The sequence below is a fragment of the Camponotus floridanus genome, unplaced genomic scaffold (assembly GCF_003227725.1).
Source record: "Camponotus floridanus strain SB8 unplaced genomic scaffold, Cflo_v7.5 scaffold1, whole genome shotgun sequence".
In the NCBI taxonomy this organism is placed as follows: Eukaryota; Metazoa; Arthropoda; class Insecta; order Hymenoptera; family Formicidae; genus Camponotus; species Camponotus floridanus.
Window position 1 is genome coordinate 5,770,550 of NW_020229214.1, and position 16,894 is coordinate 5,787,443.

General features: G+C 32.4%; 2 protein-coding genes, 3 long non-coding RNA genes and 3 other non-coding genes across 10 annotated transcripts; 3 read left to right on the forward strand and 5 right to left on the reverse strand.

Annotated features, from left to right (window-relative positions):
* Positions 1-645: 645 nt before the first annotated feature.
* LOC109610259 (nucleolin-like) lies at positions 646-5,351 on the reverse strand. 2 transcript variants are annotated; one of them, XM_025407046.1, is made up of 4 exons: positions 5,142-5,351; positions 3,491-3,664; positions 2,127-2,904; positions 646-665 (listed from the first exon to the last, which is right to left on the reverse strand). In XM_025407046.1, exons 2-3 carry the CDS (start codon positions 3,547-3,549, stop codon positions 2,130-2,132), a joined length of 834 nt encoding a protein of 277 aa, XP_025262831.1. In that variant the 5' UTR covers positions 3,550-3,664; positions 5,142-5,351; the 3' UTR covers positions 646-665; positions 2,127-2,129. The 2 variants fall into 2 exon arrangements, with proteins under 2 accessions (XP_025262831.1, XP_019884137.1); XM_020028578.1 differs by lacking the exons at positions 646-665; positions 2,127-2,904 and having other exon boundaries at positions 3,271-3,664.
* Positions 5,352-5,468: 117 nt separating this feature from the next.
* LOC112637641 lies at positions 5,469-7,243 on the reverse strand. Its single transcript, XR_003122649.1, has 3 exons — positions 7,019-7,243; positions 6,663-6,939; positions 5,469-5,621 (listed from the first exon to the last, which is right to left on the reverse strand). It is a non-coding gene; the product is annotated as an uncharacterized LOC112637641 (long non-coding RNA).
* A 215-nt stretch (positions 7,244-7,458) lies between these two features.
* On the reverse strand, positions 7,459-12,371 carry LOC105254719. Its single transcript, XR_889469.3, has 8 exons — positions 12,206-12,371; positions 11,809-11,861; positions 11,246-11,681; positions 10,531-10,647; positions 10,031-10,160; positions 9,812-9,963; positions 8,545-8,920; positions 7,459-7,959 (listed from the first exon to the last, which is right to left on the reverse strand). It is a non-coding gene; the product is annotated as an uncharacterized LOC105254719 (long non-coding RNA).
* LOC105254721 (cell death specification protein 2) lies at positions 12,203-15,817 on the forward strand. Of its 2 annotated transcripts, none has more exons than XM_011263581.3 (4): positions 12,203-12,378; positions 14,303-14,527; positions 14,804-14,982; positions 15,286-15,817. In XM_011263581.3, exons 1-4 carry the CDS (start codon positions 12,270-12,272, stop codon positions 15,487-15,489), a joined length of 717 nt encoding a protein of 238 aa, XP_011261883.1. In that variant the 5' UTR covers positions 12,203-12,269; the 3' UTR covers positions 15,490-15,817. The 2 variants fall into 2 exon arrangements, with proteins under 2 accessions (XP_011261883.1, XP_025263527.1); XM_025407742.1 differs by having other exon boundaries at positions 12,255-12,378; positions 14,300-14,527.
* Positions 12,795-14,801, reverse strand: LOC105254720. The gene is made up of 5 exons (XR_889470.2): positions 14,619-14,801; positions 14,366-14,542; positions 13,510-13,704; positions 13,273-13,396; positions 12,795-13,025 (listed from the first exon to the last, which is right to left on the reverse strand). It is a non-coding gene; the product is annotated as an uncharacterized LOC105254720 (long non-coding RNA).
* Trnah-gug lies at positions 12,901-12,972 on the forward strand. The gene has a single exon. It is a non-coding gene; the product is annotated as a tRNA-His (tRNA).
* On the reverse strand, positions 14,079-14,151 carry Trnar-ccu. The gene has a single exon. It is a non-coding gene; the product is annotated as a tRNA-Arg (tRNA).
* On the forward strand, positions 14,646-14,718 carry Trnam-cau. Its single transcript has one exon. It is a non-coding gene; the product is annotated as a tRNA-Met (tRNA).
* Positions 15,818-16,894: the final 1,077 nt, after the last annotated feature.

A 16,894-nucleotide genomic window follows, 5' to 3' on the forward strand; every position in this document is an offset into this window, starting at 1 on the left:
TACAGTGCTTCGTCATGTTTTTCACAACTAGTGTACAGACGAATGATACCGATAAATGATAACAACAATCAACAATGTTTTTACCTATTGGACTCGAATACTGAATGATAAATGATCGCTTTCTATTTTACCATCTGTAGCGAAATATATTGAAATTTTCGCGCATTTTCTATTTTCTTTTCATTCATTATCTCTTTTTTATCATATTCGTCATCTACAATGTTATGAAGTAAAAATAAATTAATAAAAATAGAAAGAGGAAAAAAAAGAAAAACGCACGATTTCATGACAATATTGAAAAAAATTGAGTTTAAATTTTTGACAGATTTGATTCTTTTCGTTGGATTTTTCATATAAAATAATTTTTAATTTATGACGATTATACTCTTATCATTTAATCATGAGCAGAGATTGGAAATCTTATCCTGAAAGTGTACACAGTCATCGCATTAAATTCAATCATGGATACAGGTTAATCATGCTAAAACTTTTATTTTATTTTATATAAAATAAATATAAATTTATTAAAAATATATTAAAAATATTTTTAAAAAATATAAAAAAATATTTTTTAAAAATATATTAAAAAATACCTTTGTTTTTTCTTATATGCAATTTTTATACTAAATAAGTAATCTTTTAATTCCTGGCATAGTATTGAATAGCTGTAAAAGTAAACAATAAATTAATAAATAATCTTGATTTATATCATCTGCAAATAGATCGACTATTTCGGCACAAACCTTTCCGCAACAGGATATTAAAAGATCGACGGTATTCGATTTAGTGTATAGATATTTGCAGAAATGTGCCGACAGGGACAAGAAATGGAAGCGGCGAAACTGCGCGTGCAATAAATTTTATAAACAACACGCGAGAAAAAAAAATATTCATGAACAAGCACATACATTTGGGACAAATTTCAAAGATAAAATCTTCGATGAACAGTTTAAGCCAAATAAATTTGAACTTTGTAAAAGGACGTCGTCCAAAGAATATATCGCTGAATATACGAAAGCTGTCCGTGATGGTATATATTTAATTTTTTTATTATAAATTTATAATTAATAAATATATAATTATAATATAAATTTATAATTAGTAAATATAATTTATATATATATATTAAATATATAATTAAATAAAAACAATCAGAGGCAATAAGAGCCAGCGAAAAAAAAATTAAATAAAAGTAATCAGAGGCAATAAGAGCCAGCGTAAATATATAATTTTTATAGATAATATCTACAATTTATCTATAACTTACAATTGTTCTTTCTTTTTTTCTCATTTGATATTAAAAAAAAGTAAATGTAATATTATGAAATTAAATTTTCTATGAAAGCGAGGAAAAAAAGAAATATATATAGAAAGAACTCTTGTGCTAGAGATTATTCCATCATTAACAGACTGATTTCTTTGTTTAGGACGAAGGCGCGCAAAATTTTATGTACAGGAGGCACTTTTATATGGTTTACAATCTGGATTGTTAATTCCTATTAATCGACATAGGAACATATTGTGTGTTTCACAAAAATTAGGAGTTTTTCCACCAAAGAATGCAAAAAATCTGTATCGCGATCAGTGACATCAGTAAAATCAAAATGTTTTGTACGATATTTTGACAAATTTTAATTGTAATAAATTATCGAAATTATAACATAATCATTTATAATATTCATATTATTAATATGAGTTTTCTTAATATATATATGTGTAAATTATTCGTTAAATAAATGTGTAAATTATTCATTAATAATAATGCAAAGAAAAGTCTTTTATATCTATTTTATTCAAAATTTATATAATATATCTTTTGCATTTTATTTTATATATTTATTTATCCATAATTTTATATATTAATAATTAATACTCAATATTTTATGTAAAACTAAAAATTCAAGTAATAGTTATAATAGTATTCATTTATAGTATTTATTTAAGAATTTAGAAATATTAGAATCGTAAAGAATATTTTAAAATTAATTTTGAATTGTGCTTTTAAAAATTTATGAGAAGTAACTTTCACATATACACACACATATCAACATATAATAACACTTAGATAAATTTTTCAAGCTCGTACATTTAACAAGCAAATATATTTAACGGATACTTTGACTTACGATTTATCGTGCTCTTCGTTGTTCACATTCTCGTCGACAGCGTCGGATCCATCTTTTCAATTCTCGTTCGCGCGCCGTATTTCTCCTCCTACGAGGACCTCGCGCCCTCAATTCCCTGTACGCGCTATCTTCTGCATCTTCGTCTTCCTCTTCCACTTGTTCATCCTCTTCATCCTCATTCTCTTCGTCTTCACCGTTTTCGCGACGTTCTCCATTCCTAACTATGCGAGGACGATCCAAAGGTCGTCTCCTCGAAGGCTCTCGGGTAATCTGAGTTACTCCGTTGGTATCGCAAGTGCAATCCATATCTTCCTCTGTAGTTGTCTCTTCGCCATTTTCATCAGCACGTTGCATTATTCGATCTTCTAATCGTGGTTTTTTTGCCCTTCTGATTGGTGAAACAATTCTTACAAAATCTCTAGAAGGTCCAGGAACAGGCTCTGCGCGTTCATCACGTCGTTCTATCTCGCGTATTTCAGTAATACGTTGTTGTCGGTCGTTTCGAATATCCGAAATATCATTGCAATCACAAGAGGGTAATAATTCTTCAGTATCAAATTCTTCTGTATCCCGATAATCCGCATTATTTCTCTCGTTGGCTAATATTCTGGTTGAATGAAACCTTGGTTCTCCTATCGAATTTTCATCGCGATCGACAAATGTTTTTCGGACCTTTCGGTCCTTCACTTTTCCTTCGCAATCCAAGGGACAGCCATTCGGCTTCACACTAACAGGCCCAATCAAGTGATATTCATTGTCCAACAATTCCATGACGAATCTGTTACAGAGTCATAACTGTTAACTTATTCTGGATAAAAAAGATATTAATTACATAATATTTCAAAATATGGCAAAAAAGATATTTATGTGTTCCTTTTTTATCTTAAATGAGTTGAATATTGTAAAATAAAAAAGGCAAATTATTTTTTAATTATGATTGTAAGCGCAAAAAAATAAAGATTTTCGAATCTAATATACATAAGTAATCGTATTTTTAATTAATATTGTTAAAGTATGTAACACTTGTAATATTTGGCGCGGTGATTTAATGAAATAGATATATTTTTATCATAATTCTCTGATTGTATCTTTTGAGGTTTAAACTTTGCAAAATAATTTTGCATCGTACAGTACGAGTTTGCTGTATGTAATTAGCGTCATAAACGAAATCGGTCGATAGATGCATAACCTGGAAACAAGATAGACTGCGCAATAGTGGGGTAATTGCCTTGAAACGCGATCGCGTCCTCAGCACGCGAGAGACGCATCCTCTCTGCCTTTCTGACCTTCGGCTGTCTCTGATGAAGTTAATTCTCGCCGAAAACTAACCCTTGAGAACAGACCTGTCTCAGCGCGGTCCGCACCTGAGCATAAAGATCGCCATCATGGCGATAATTCGTTCGGATGTAATCAACGATGTCATCAACGCTGGAAGTGGATGGCTGGTCCACGTCGCGTTGCAGTAAGCGCATCGCCTCTAAAACGCGTAGCGAAAATCTCGTCGAATTCTCCACACCACACTTGCATTGTTGAGATGTCTGTGGCAAAAGAAATTTTTATTTAACACTTGAAATTGATTATTTTCAATAACGATATTTTTTTTATAATTTTCCCCAATAGCCAAGTCTGCTAAAGCAGATCTTGTCAGGGAATCTGTTAGAAATTGTTGTCGACAGAAAGATTACAGAATCGATGCAGGTTCTGATATATCATGTGATGTCACCAGAATGTCAACAGAAATATAACAAAGCTTGTTAACATAATCAGTTACCAGATTGGCAGCAAAAATCGAACAGATTCTCCCGGCATAACTTAGTGGCAGATTGGTGGCAGAAATTGAACAGGATCTGTGCGATGCAATTTGACAACAGATTGTCGGCAAAAATCGAACAGGATCTGCGCATACAATCTCTGATAGCAGATTGATGGCAGAAATGGAACAGGATTTGCATGATTCGATAGTTCTTTCACTTACCGCTACGTGAGCTGTACTTTCTCGTAATTGAATTTCTGTCAGAAATATATATAAAGTCACGAATATGAATAAAAGACTAAAAATATAGTAATTATCATTTTAATTTTTCACTTTAATTTCTGATATCTGATACAAGCAAATGAGAGTCAGAATTCAGAATATTAAACTGATTGGAATCAATATAATATATGGAAAATTATTCATGCACTGGCTATTTGAGGCATAAAGCAAGAATTTAATTCTAAATAAATTACATCTCAAGTTTTACAAGTTACATTTACTTTATTATTAATTTAATTAAATAGAATTGAAATTAGTCCTTCGCTATATGAAATATAACTATGATATAACATATTACATATATGTCATTTTCTATAAGAAAATTCTAATTAACTTGCCGATAATATTGTTATTTAGCACCTGTAATAATCAATTTTGTTGCATTTATATAATATTAATAAAAGTGCAAATCTTGTGAAATTTCTGCTGTCCATTTGCCATCAGGTTGCATCCGCAGATTCTGTTCGGTTTCTGCGAACAATCTAACATCAAATTGCACGCGCAGATCCTGTTCGATTTCTGCTAACAGTCTGACATCAAGTCATGTTAGCATTGACAGCAGATCCTGCTCAGTTTCTGCCGACAATCTGATATCCGATTCTGTGAGCAGGTTCTGCTAGCAGATTAGAAGCAGAATGAGGACGCAGTAGATGTCATTCTGCTGACATGGTTTGATCAAATCTGTTGCCAGTCTGTCGACATACTGCTTACATTTTGCTTATTGGGTTTATAGTCTTATTACTATTTTTTATATAATTTTACTGAATATAATAAATTAATTTCCATTTGATTAATATAATTTAAAAATTTTTTTAAATTGGTGTATCTAATAACATAAAAAAGATTAAAGTTTATCAATTTTTAAATTTGATTTATGTATAAATAAAATCTTGATTATTATAATTGTATAAATATTATATAAATAAAAATTTAAGATTCAAATAATTATTATTATATGAATGAAGATTTCTGATACTTACTTCTTTAGGCGTATTATCTGGACCCTTGCAATCTCTTGGACAATTTTCAGTTTGCGTCGCACTGAAATTGTTTCCTTGATCCTCATCAAGAATTTCATTAATTATGGCGTTGACTTTTTCTTCCGTTCTCTTAGTGTTTTTCATCGTTGATTTAATTCTTATTTGGAAGGTTAATTAAAAATGTCACTTTTAATGATTGAAATGTGTCTAATTCTAAGCAACCGTTTTGAGAAATATTTAATTTTAAGTTATTTTAAAGTTTCTTGGAAGGAAACATTTCAAGAACTATCTGCTAAATATTTAAATAACGTAAAACACCATTGTTTTTTTAATATGCGAATATGTGAATTATGTATGATAGGGTTAAAAATATGTCATGCCGATACAAATGACGGTTTTATATATGTCCCATTAAATTTGAAAAATTTCGATAAAGCACGACGAGAATCGTCCTCCATGACTCGCAATCCTGGTATCGATCTGCAATCGAAATAACGCTACAGAAAGGTGCTGCGAGGTCAAGGGGCGTAAATAGGCGTAGATGTAGAGAGAAAAAAGTAGGAGGAGCACGTGGGTGGCAGGGACGAGTGTATACGTGAAATATTAATAGGACGAGCAGTCAGTGAACGCGTGACTGTATAGTATATACGGAAGTACTTTTATATTGTCGGTATCTCGGAGGGCTTCCTCGACTAAAGACACAGCTCCTCGCATTGTGTATGAATTATGATAAAATTATTGCCGCTCTGTATGTACGAACGACATAGACGCAATAGCATAGCGCGCCGACAATAGATACGATAATAATAAAATTACACACACATCGCTTTTTCATAATAATGGCAATATCTGCAAAGCGCTCATCGCGATTCTCCCCAGAAAGTACGTGAAAAAAATTTCTCTTCCTCGCTCCATCAATCCATACAGCGCACATTGTTGTACCATCATCGCGATATCCGCGGATCTTCCTTTGAAATATGCATTGGAGAAGCGACTGAATTAAGAAAAACTCATGGCAATAGAAAAAAACTTATATAATATTATTTAATTATTTATATAATTTAATTAATTATTAATATTATTTATTTTAAATTAATTAATTATTATATCAAAATCATTGCAACAAATTATGATAAGATAAAAATTGAGATTCTAATTTATAGAAAATTAACTTATATTATCCTTAGTTATTTCGATTCTCCATTTTAAGGTATTATTAAAAGTTAATAAATTTGTATAATTTATTAACTTTTAATAATACCTTAAAATACGGCTTCGTTTTGCTAACGAGATTTACTAATGTGCTTCGTAAAAATAGTATGACAAAATAAGATTATGCGGCTGGTGGGTGGAGACGAGTCAAAGAAGAGGTAAGACTCGAATCGCGGCGAATGGCGCTCTAACAGGCACCACGCTCCACTTTTTCCATGTTCGGCCGACGGTGGTGTGGGCGATTTCGTTTTTATTGTTTCGCGCCGTTTCCGATAAGAACGACGAGAAGCGGGGCCCGCCAAGAATTACCTGGACGAGGTGAGCGCGAGGATAAAAACCGGTGCCGGCGCGGTAAGCCGCAATTTGCCGACAGCCTGGGAACTGAAGGGCTGTAGATGGTCTGGCGTGCTCCAACGGGGGCAAATAGTCTAAATGATTAAGCTTCTCCATCCCTTCCTCCCTCCTTTCTCTGGTGTGGCTATTGCTTGGAGTACGTCGTTCGCTTGTGAGCGGCGATTTCTCTCTCGTCCATTAATACTCTTTCGTATCTGCTCATCCACTCAGCTCATTTTACAAATGCTTTCATCTGGGAAAAGATTTTTTTAATGTGACTGGAGAATCAATTGTAAATCGTATAGCTTTCATCTAGATTTTTTACCACTGACCGAATCGCATTCCATCCTGTTTCATAAGCGTACTTCTTTCTTCGATCGCACGTAAGGTTGCCATACGTTGAGCGCAGGCATTGAAGTCTACTCGATGTTTAACTCTGTGTCTCCGACTTCACCTAAAATTACAACTAAAAAGATAATTTTCTTTCTTTTATCAAAGAAAAACGGGAAAAGAACATTGAAGTATCTTTTTGTCTCCCGAGATTTTGATCGTTTAGATATTTATAGCTCTCTCTGTGATAATATATTATTTTTTTGCGAAATATATATCTATATTTATTTATTACATATATATACATATATATATATATATATATATTTATTTATTTATTGTTCTAAAAATTGAACACCAAATTAGACATCAATCGAATCAACTGTATCGACTGTATCATAATTATTTGATATAAGTCGAAAAATACAAAACGAGCAAGACAATGATTTTTTCGCCGAAATGCCGCTAATTAGTTAAGCCCTGATAACGATTCTGCGGTTCTGAGAGAGCGCGGAGCGGCGCGAGATTATAAATACCTCGAGCCGCAAAAGTAAGAAAAGTTTAATCAGGACTTGGAGCGGGAGAGAGGAGGGGTAAAAAGAGAGGTAGAGAAGGAAAGGGCGTCCTCGTGACGACTTGATGAGATAACTTTGCCCAAGTTGTGAAACAATGGGCGTCACGATACGTGACTTTGTGCGAGGGTGAAAGGAGAATTCGTACTTCCTGTAGAGGGAGAGGGTTGAAGGGTGGCAGCGGTGAAACGAGACTAAGGAGTAGACACGCGACCTTCTTGGGTACCGTCCTGTCCTGTTCCGTGGTATACAACAGCGGGCTCGATGCGTGAGAGGCGGCCTCCTTTTCGTGCGAGGAAGAAGCAGTCGCATTTCCGCGTGCGAAAACGCTTGTTAATTCTTCAGGATTGATACGGAACGTTGATAGCACTCTACATTTCCGTAAAGTTTGGACAGCATTATTGCAAATGTTGACACATCGAGTATTAATAAGAATTAATGCAACATTCTTAACACGTATACATGATTTATAAGATGTTCACAACATATAATTAACTTATTGTATATATAGTTACATTAAAAAATGTAAATTTACATAGAAATTATAGCTGTTAAAATGTCTCACAGAAAATAATTATATTCAGAAATTTTCTCATTAAAAATTATGTTTTATATATTAATATAATATAATTGTATTATATATTAATATGTTTCAAATAATGTAATCTTGTTAGAAATTTAAAAACTAGTCTTAGACTTCGAATAGTTATTTGTATTATCATTTCTATGTTATCACTATATTATATAAAATTAATTGATGTTTTAATAAATTAAATATATTATCTTTGTATTATATCATTGTTTCAAAGTTTATGATTAATCGATAGATATCAGATGACACGAAATGAAATAATGACCCTTCGGCGAAAGGAAATATTAACATCCCGAGTACACTTAAATAAATGATCTTCGCGAAATGAAAAATCATCATACACGTGAATCCTTTATGCATATACCTGTGCATAAGTCTCCGGGACGTCGATTAGACCGATTACTGTCGGGACGCGTCACGGGGTCGTCGGGGGTGGATCCCGGTGCGTTCGCCAGCTCGCCGGCTCATCACGTGACGTGATGTCACGTTACCTGGTGGCCGTCGACAGGTGTTCGGGTTCGCACGACCAGGTCCGATCCCAGAGCAAGAATTGTATGCGGCCCGTGTTATCGGCACAAATCCAGCCACATAATGATAACGAGCAGATTCAAACAGGCGGGTGACAAGAAGCACGCTCATATAATATATACGTTTCGATCGATATCTCCGTAAGGGTTGAACTTTATAAAAAAGAGCGCATGTAATTTTTCAAATTCTTCTAGCGACAAGAAATCAAATATCTGAAAAAAATAACGAAGAAATTAGAATTTTTACAAAAAAAAATTATATTTAAAAAGTAGAAAAATTAGATGTAATAAATTTATAGATGAAGAGAGAGAAAGTAAGTCGGACGCGTATTTAATCTTTCGCACATGCTGAACTCACGAAGAAGGGACATATTATACTGTTTCAAAAGGCGCCTGTAATTGCGACGTCGTGGGATTACAACCACGTGGTTCCTTCCGTTCAAGCTCACCGCTCTTTTCCCTGTCTTTCTCTCTCTGTAGTAAATTAGATATTACGATACTAAATGATGTTATTTAACCCGCCCATGTGTGACCCCTGCTCGGGAGTTGAATTTATGTGAATTTACAATATTGTTGCGTGAACAGCGTACCGGTGTATCGATCACTTGTGATTCTCAATCCTTTTCATCATTATTGTTAATATTATATACATATATATTCTCATTTGAAAAAATACAATTAAATGGATAAGAAAATGCAACTCAAAAATTAAAAAAAAATGGTCGAGTTAGAATCTTAATAACATTTTTTTAAACACTTGTCCGCATAACGTAAGAGATATAAGATGATAATGTATAACATACATCAAAGCGAAGGTCAAAGGACGCACCTGGAACATTCATGCAATATGATCGCAAACACAAAGGTAATCGATCTCTTGACCGTTAATCGCGGGCTAGAGGATAATTACAGGACGGATGAGCTGTAATATTAATGAGAATGATAAAAGGAAAGAGGAAGGAGAGCGATCTAATACACCACGCCGCGGGCTAATTTGCTTCATAATAATTACGGACGGCGCATTAAACATTCGTACGTAGGTGGGTAACGTGAAAGTGTCAGGTGCTGAATGTCCCAGAGGCACATTAGAAGGCACCTACGTACTACGTATCTACGTGGCATGCCTATGTGGTGGTCTATGCGAGACTGCGAGATGTGTATATACGTATAAACGCGTTCTCCTCGCATGTGCAAGACTCGCACCTGCATCGCCGCCCGAAGTCTCCCAGAAGGATGGAGGAAGAAGATCGTAATTTCTGAAAATAGAGCGGCCGAAGAATCGCGTTAATTCGTTTGCTTGCAAAAGTTTCTAAATTTCCATACCGATTCGATCAAACTTATGCCGCTCGTTCGACCTCGCGCTTAAGTTCCTCGCGGCTTTTCTTTCTTCTTAATAGCGTGCTCTCGAGATTTTTCATCACCGCAAGGAGAAAGATGAGGAAGTTCGTATCACCTATAAATGATATAATAAAAGATTTTTTTATTATCTGCAATATATTGCTTTACTCTTGGCAATTTATATTAATAATTCTTAAATCTTTCACAGATTAAGAATTATCAATTCAAGAAATATCAATTAATAATTCTTAATCTGTGAGCTTATTGTATAGCATGCAATGTGTGGTGTATTATGTATTATTTATGTTTTTTTATCCTGAGGGGAAATTTATTCTAGAAATATAAAATATATTGTAAAAAGCGTCTCTCTTCTCTTTCATATTAAATATGATAAAATGTACGATGAGAAATAATAAGTGGCAAGTGACTTTAAAAATTATACATGTCATAAGAATTACAGATCGAGGCCGTAGATGTGTACGTACGATAAGTGTCGGCGATCAGTCATCGCGAGGCCGCGACGTGTACCATCGAGCGATGAACCACACGAATCGCAGATAATACTGGCGTAATGATTGGAAGATCAGAATCTCTCCAGTTACCTGAAATTGCGAGATTGATCGTTTTTCTTCCGCGGGAATGAATATTTTATATACTTTTTATATACTTTTTTTATATACGCTATAGCGCACCAAAGTACTTCATATCATTATATCATTTTCATATAATCTGCATAAAGTATTTTTGCACTTTTTAAATATGATTTTATATTTCAATGAGGATTCTCTACAATTTATGGACTTGACTCATTTTGACAGAAGAAAAGTTGTATAATATTAATTTATATAAATCACATTTATATAAATTATATTCCTACTATCTATAAATAATGAATATTATTTATATATTAAATTTGTTTTTTAAGTATTAAATTGACTGAGTCTAACAGAGTCTTATGAATCACAGATATGATTGACTCTGAATATTTCAACATCTTCAGAATATACGAAATAAATAAGGTATAGTAAATAATATAGTAAAAATAATATATATTTATGTTGATGGCAAAATGAGAAAGAATTATAAAGCTCTTGTCGTCAACTATCTATTCGATGCGTCTTTTCGCACATTATCAGGAATATTTACGCGACCTATTACATATATGTGCTGCGGTTTGTAGATTGACCTCGCGATACCTACAATCACTTTAAGATCGTAGAGATGGCACATTGCGATTGGTCAGACCGCTCGTGTCCGCGTTCTCCCTTGACCATCGAGAGCTGTGTCTGGCTGGTTGCCGCTAATGATGCGGCAGCGAATCAACCTACGGCGCAGTCAGTGCGCATGTACCTGGAGGCGGGATATTCGTCGTTCCCGACGAATCGAATGGTCTTCGCGCGTACATTTTCGCGATGCTGCAACATGTGATACACGATACGGCGCGTCAAAGCAGTCGGACTGAGTTGTTAGCTGATCGTCTCAGTAACGAATCCGTAGTACTCTTCGAAAGTTCGGAGTTTTCTCGAAGAAGTCCGTTTGAATCTTCGCGAAAGAAAATTTGTATCGATCGATGAATATTAAATCTTAAACCTCTGGTGAATTTTCGTAATATTCTTTGACTTGCGACATAAGTGACCTGTGAACATTGAGAAAATATAGATGAAATATAGAATTCAAAATATTATCGACAAATTTATTATTTTTAATCATGTTTTAATCATGTGTAAAATGCATATATCTTAATAGAGAGATAATACAATTACCAAATAATAGTTTTCCGCCGAAAAAAACTTCGCATCGATAAGAAGATAAAATGCTATCAAAAATATATAAATTATTGAATCTAAAATCCGATATTATTAATATTTCACATATATGTACAATAATGATATAAATTCTAAAATAAAGAAGAAAATAAAATATTACGAATAGATCTTTTCATATGATCGAGTATGAATAATCATTGATAACAAAATCTTTTGATTTAATGCAAGATGAATTGTTGGCAATTATGTCATGATTTTTGTCTGAAACGATTCTTAAGATTTGAAACATTATTTACGATTTAAGCAGATGGGATATATTATATGATCGGACATTATATGTTATGATGATATGTTATGATGTTTACGTCTCTCAGGGCAAATAAGTATTCATTACTCGATCGGAAAGATGTGTGGAGTTTATCTTAATTCTGAATATTGAAGAGAATATTTCTCGAGCAATGAGTTCACACTCTCATGCGAGGACGATGTGCACCGGAAATGCAGTCTCTGGCGCATTCTCTGCGTTGCATCTCTTGCGAAGTTACAGTCTCTTCGCTCCAAATTCAGGTGCGTAAAAGACATATTAAAGTCCCTTGGTTGAAAAATAAGTCATTGGCGATCCAAAATCATGCTCTTTTCATCGCAGATTTTTCAATGTTCTGGAATGTTCTGAAATTAAATATTTTAAATTATGGAAGAGTATATAATGTATCATTCTTTGCTTGGGTTGATTTTGTTGATGATTTTGAAATATCCTATATAGAGCTCATTAAAATTTCATTTTTAATTACACATAAGCATCATCTATATACTACTAACTTATTGGATAAAAAATTAATAGAAATGTATTAATTTTATATGTTATATATATATAGAAATAAATTATTTTGTATTTTATCTTCCGATTTATATGATGTTTTATGTCTGTTTTATTATTTTATATGAGATGGAAAAATATTTAAAATATAATATAGTGTTACGTATTCTTTATTTGTCACTTGCTTGCTTTCGTTATGCACAAATGAGCAAGTTGACTGATATCTGGATTGATCTGTGACAATTTCCACTCCTGTCTTAACTCCTCCAGTAGCCGTGATCGTCTAGTGGTTAGGACCCTACGTTGTGGCCGTAGTAACCCAGGTTCGAATCCTGGTCACGGCAATGCGAGAGCATTGTCACGGTGGAGGTTTTTTTTTAACTCAATTTCTCTATATCTATTTCAAAATTTATAATAATTACATCTATAATAGTAATTGTTTAAAATAATTAATACAGAACGATTAAGATAATAAAATTTGTTATTTAAATTATTTGATTATGTTACTTATATAATTCCTTAATATTAAGTAATTTATATATTACATATAGTAGAAAGTAATTAATAATTAAATAATTGTATTAAAATTCCCTCCTATGAATCACACTGTTTATATTATAAATTATAAATAATGTTATACGTACATTTAAAATATGTATGTTGAAATACATAAGTTACATTCATCTCAAGTCTATTTGATTTTTACAAGGTCGTTTTTTTCAAGCGATTGTCTCATTTATAGCATCGCCATTACATCGGTCTCGTTCCCTAAAAATGTAACTGCCGCTTGAGCAATTAACGTCTAAGCGAATTTTACGACTTAACTATAACAGCCACGGCAATTTGTACAGACGTTAACGTTTGCACAGTTTCGCACGAACCTCGACAAGTCGTTATATTATCACGACATTTGGATTCCCATGTTTCATCCAGTCCAGTAACATACAATTGTGACATGATGTATATAGCCGGGAGTAAAAGTTTCAGCTCTCGCTAGCGAAATTTCCAAGTGTCAAATAAATTTTCCATCGATCAAGCAAGTGAGCAAACTATATCTCGTGTAAAGCTAATTAATCCTGGAAGAAAGAGAGGAATGAGTGGTTAGTTTATCGAATTTAATTTTGAATATATCATATTAATGTTAAAAAATATATCATATTTTGAATATATCATATTGGAATATATCATATTAACTTAAAAAATTAAAATATGTATAAATATGTATGTATGTATACACATGTATGTATTAAAATATGTATAAATATGTATGTATGTATACACATGTATGTATATATATGTGATATTTTTTGTGTTACTATACATATATAAAAATTAATTTTTTAATTTCCTATAGCAAAAGTATTGTTAAAAGATATTCTTATAATATTTTTATTTTTCCGAAAATATTAATAGTTTATATCTTTTATTTATTTTACAAAAAAAATAAATGTACCCCTGGTGGGACTCGAACCCACAATCCCCGGTTTAGGAGACCGATGCCTTATCCATTAGGCCACAGGGGCGGTCGATAGTATTCTATCTAAACTTTCTAGTCTTTATTCCCAGTGAGTCGATTCTTCTTTTTTACATTTAACAATACAAAATAAACGAATATAATTAATTGAATGCACAATATCTGAATTAAATTGATAAAATTCTCGTCTTCATTAGCAGATCTGTGTAGGTATGAAGCATATCCGACTCGGGATTATAATTTCGTCGAACCGGATATTTTACCAAATTCCGTGACAGCGGATTCTTCATCATCGCCGTTAACATCCTCTTCTTTGTCGGCAACATTTTCACTTCCAGGAACGTTGCTCCAACCACCTTTTCTAGCGATGCCACCCTTGATGCAATCTCTGAGCGTACCTCAACCGTTTTCGACTTCCTCTTCGGGTAAGCTAATTTTATCTTAGCACATTCAGTTTTCTTTTAAAATAACTTTTCAATATATTTAATGTTTGAATAAAGAGACCGTACTATTTACTTATTAATTAAGTAGTCCAAATTGACAGCCTCGGTAGCGCAGTAGGCAGCGCGTAAGTCTCATAATCTTAAGGTCGTGAGTTCGATCCTCACCCGGGGCAATTTTTTTTCCTTTTATCTCGTTATAAATCGTGTCAATTACATGGCGATAAAAACACGTCTATCTTATCATTGATAACAAAACAGGTGCCATGAACCGTCACTTCATCAATACAAACGGCATAAACACTCTCCACAGAAGACCTAGAAGCGAAAAGAAACCCATCCCGGACGATCAAAAAGACGAAAAATATTTTGAGAGACGTAAACGGAATAATCAGGCAGCAAAAAAGTCACGAGATGCCCGCAAGATCAGAGAAGATCACGTAAGAACGAAATAAAATCGATCTTTCAAATCTCGATGTTTTAAAGAGAACAATAAATTTGTTTACTTTAATTTAATTTTTTGCATTTTTCGTTCTTTCTCTTTCAAAAATATAATTCTAAATATAATTTATCTATCTCATTCTATTACATTCTAATTCAATTGAAAAGAACAAACTTAATATATTTAAAATTAACAGTAGCAGGTGCGACATAATAAAATCAATATTTTCGATCGATGTAATTTTTGCATGTAAATATGAAGTTCCATTATATTTATATATGTATCGTTTTTATACTTACAGATTGCTCTAAGAGCGACAATGCTGGAGCACGAGAATGCGATTCTCAAGGCGCAGATAGTGACTCTTCGGGAGGAAGCGCAATCGTTGCGACATATGTTAATTAAGCAGCACGCCCCGGCGATACAATCCATCGAACGATCGCTTTCTTCGATGACACCTGTAACTCTCTCTCCTTCACACACCACCGCGAGTTTAGACTGTTAATTTTGTAATTTTTTTTCTAACAGAAATGTGTAAAGATGTTCAAATTTGAAGCGAATATTAAAATCCGTGTAATTTCGTTTAGCTACACAAACACGCGAAAATGATCCTTATGTATTTAATTACGACACGTTATAAGAGATCATCGAAATTACAACATTCGATTTAAAAGATATGTTAAGATGTTTTCGATGTTATACAAAGAACAAATAAGAACCAATTAGGTTAAATATTATCTTAATGACCACTGTTGAATCAAATTATGATTCACTTAATCGGCAATTAATTCAACTAGAACTATGAAAAATTACCTAATAAAATTTGCATATAATTCACCGTCTTTAATTTAATCTTTTCTTCACATATATCAAGCAACAAAAGAATTACTCATACGTGTTTTATCCATACTAATAATGTTAACGATACGCAGGTATTACACACTTACACAGGTTAAACGCCGATTAAGTTAATCACAAGTTGGTCGAAATGGCTTTAAGACTTCGATACGGAGATTATTTCTTGTTAGAATTATTATTATTCATAATAAGTGTAATTATTGTTGCTTGAATGCTAATAAGAGATAATTCAAGATACCTACGTGCTATAAAAAAGTTAACGTATTTTTATGAAATTACCCCATTTTCCACTCGCGAGACATCTAACGGTATAAAGAAATATTAAAAACAACCGGTAAGTAAGATTATTAACCGGTAATCGATAAGAATGTAAAAATGATTTATAGAGAACGCGTAAAGAAAATGTGATTTTAAAATATATTTTCCATTTCTTTCAATTTAAAATAAAAAAATTTAACGCGTTTTGAAACTAAAAAATAAAAGGACACGATTATATGTATAAGCTCTATATAATAGATATAATATCTATCATTAGCACGCATTTCGTGAAGAAATTATACGCGTAAAAAGTACTTTTCACTTTCTAGTATACGGCATATTAAATAAACAATATATATAATTTCAATTAATTTAAATAATCAAATATATTACATTTGATTATTATGTTAAACTATTACGTATACTTAACGAGGTTAATATTAAAAATTGAAAGTACATTTACACATTAAAAATTGAAAGTACATTTACACATTGTATCCTATTAATTTCAATTAATTTTCAACTCAATTGCAATTTTTCAATAATAATATATGGTAAATAAATTATTGTTTCGCATATTTTTAATAATAATGCTATTTCCGTAAAAGAAATACTAAAAAATTCTGTAAAGAGAGAGAGATATTGTGTAATAAAATATGATAAATGATATTGTATAGCATAGTAATGACGTGTACATACATATGTATAATCACAGCAGACTCAAAGAAACAAATAAATTAATATAATATTAATTAATATTATTAATAATTATTAATATTATTATTAATTATTAT

What these genes read in the sequence shown, in the direction of transcription:
- LOC109610259 (XM_025407046.1), bottom strand. Translation starts at nt 3,549, where the DNA reads ATGACATCGTTGATTACATCCGAACGAATTATCGCCATGATGGCGATC. An exon ending in ATGGCGATCTTTATGCTCAG is followed by an intron (nt 2,905 to 3,490) that starts GTGCGGACCGCG and finishes ACTCTGTAACAG; the next exon opens with ATTCGTCATGGAATTGTTGG.
- LOC105254721 (XM_025407742.1), top strand. Translation starts at nt 12,270, where the DNA reads ATGAGTTCACACTCTCATGCGAGGACGATGTGCACCGGAAATGCAGTC. An exon ending in TCTCTTCGCTCCAAATTCAG is followed by an intron (nt 12,379 to 14,299) that starts GTGCGTAAAAGA and finishes CGTCTTCATTAG; the next exon opens with CAGATCTGTGTAGGTATGAA. An exon ending in GTTTTCGACTTCCTCTTCGG is followed by an intron (nt 14,528 to 14,803) that starts GTAAGCTAATTT and finishes ATAACAAAACAG; the next exon opens with GTGCCATGAACCGTCACTTC.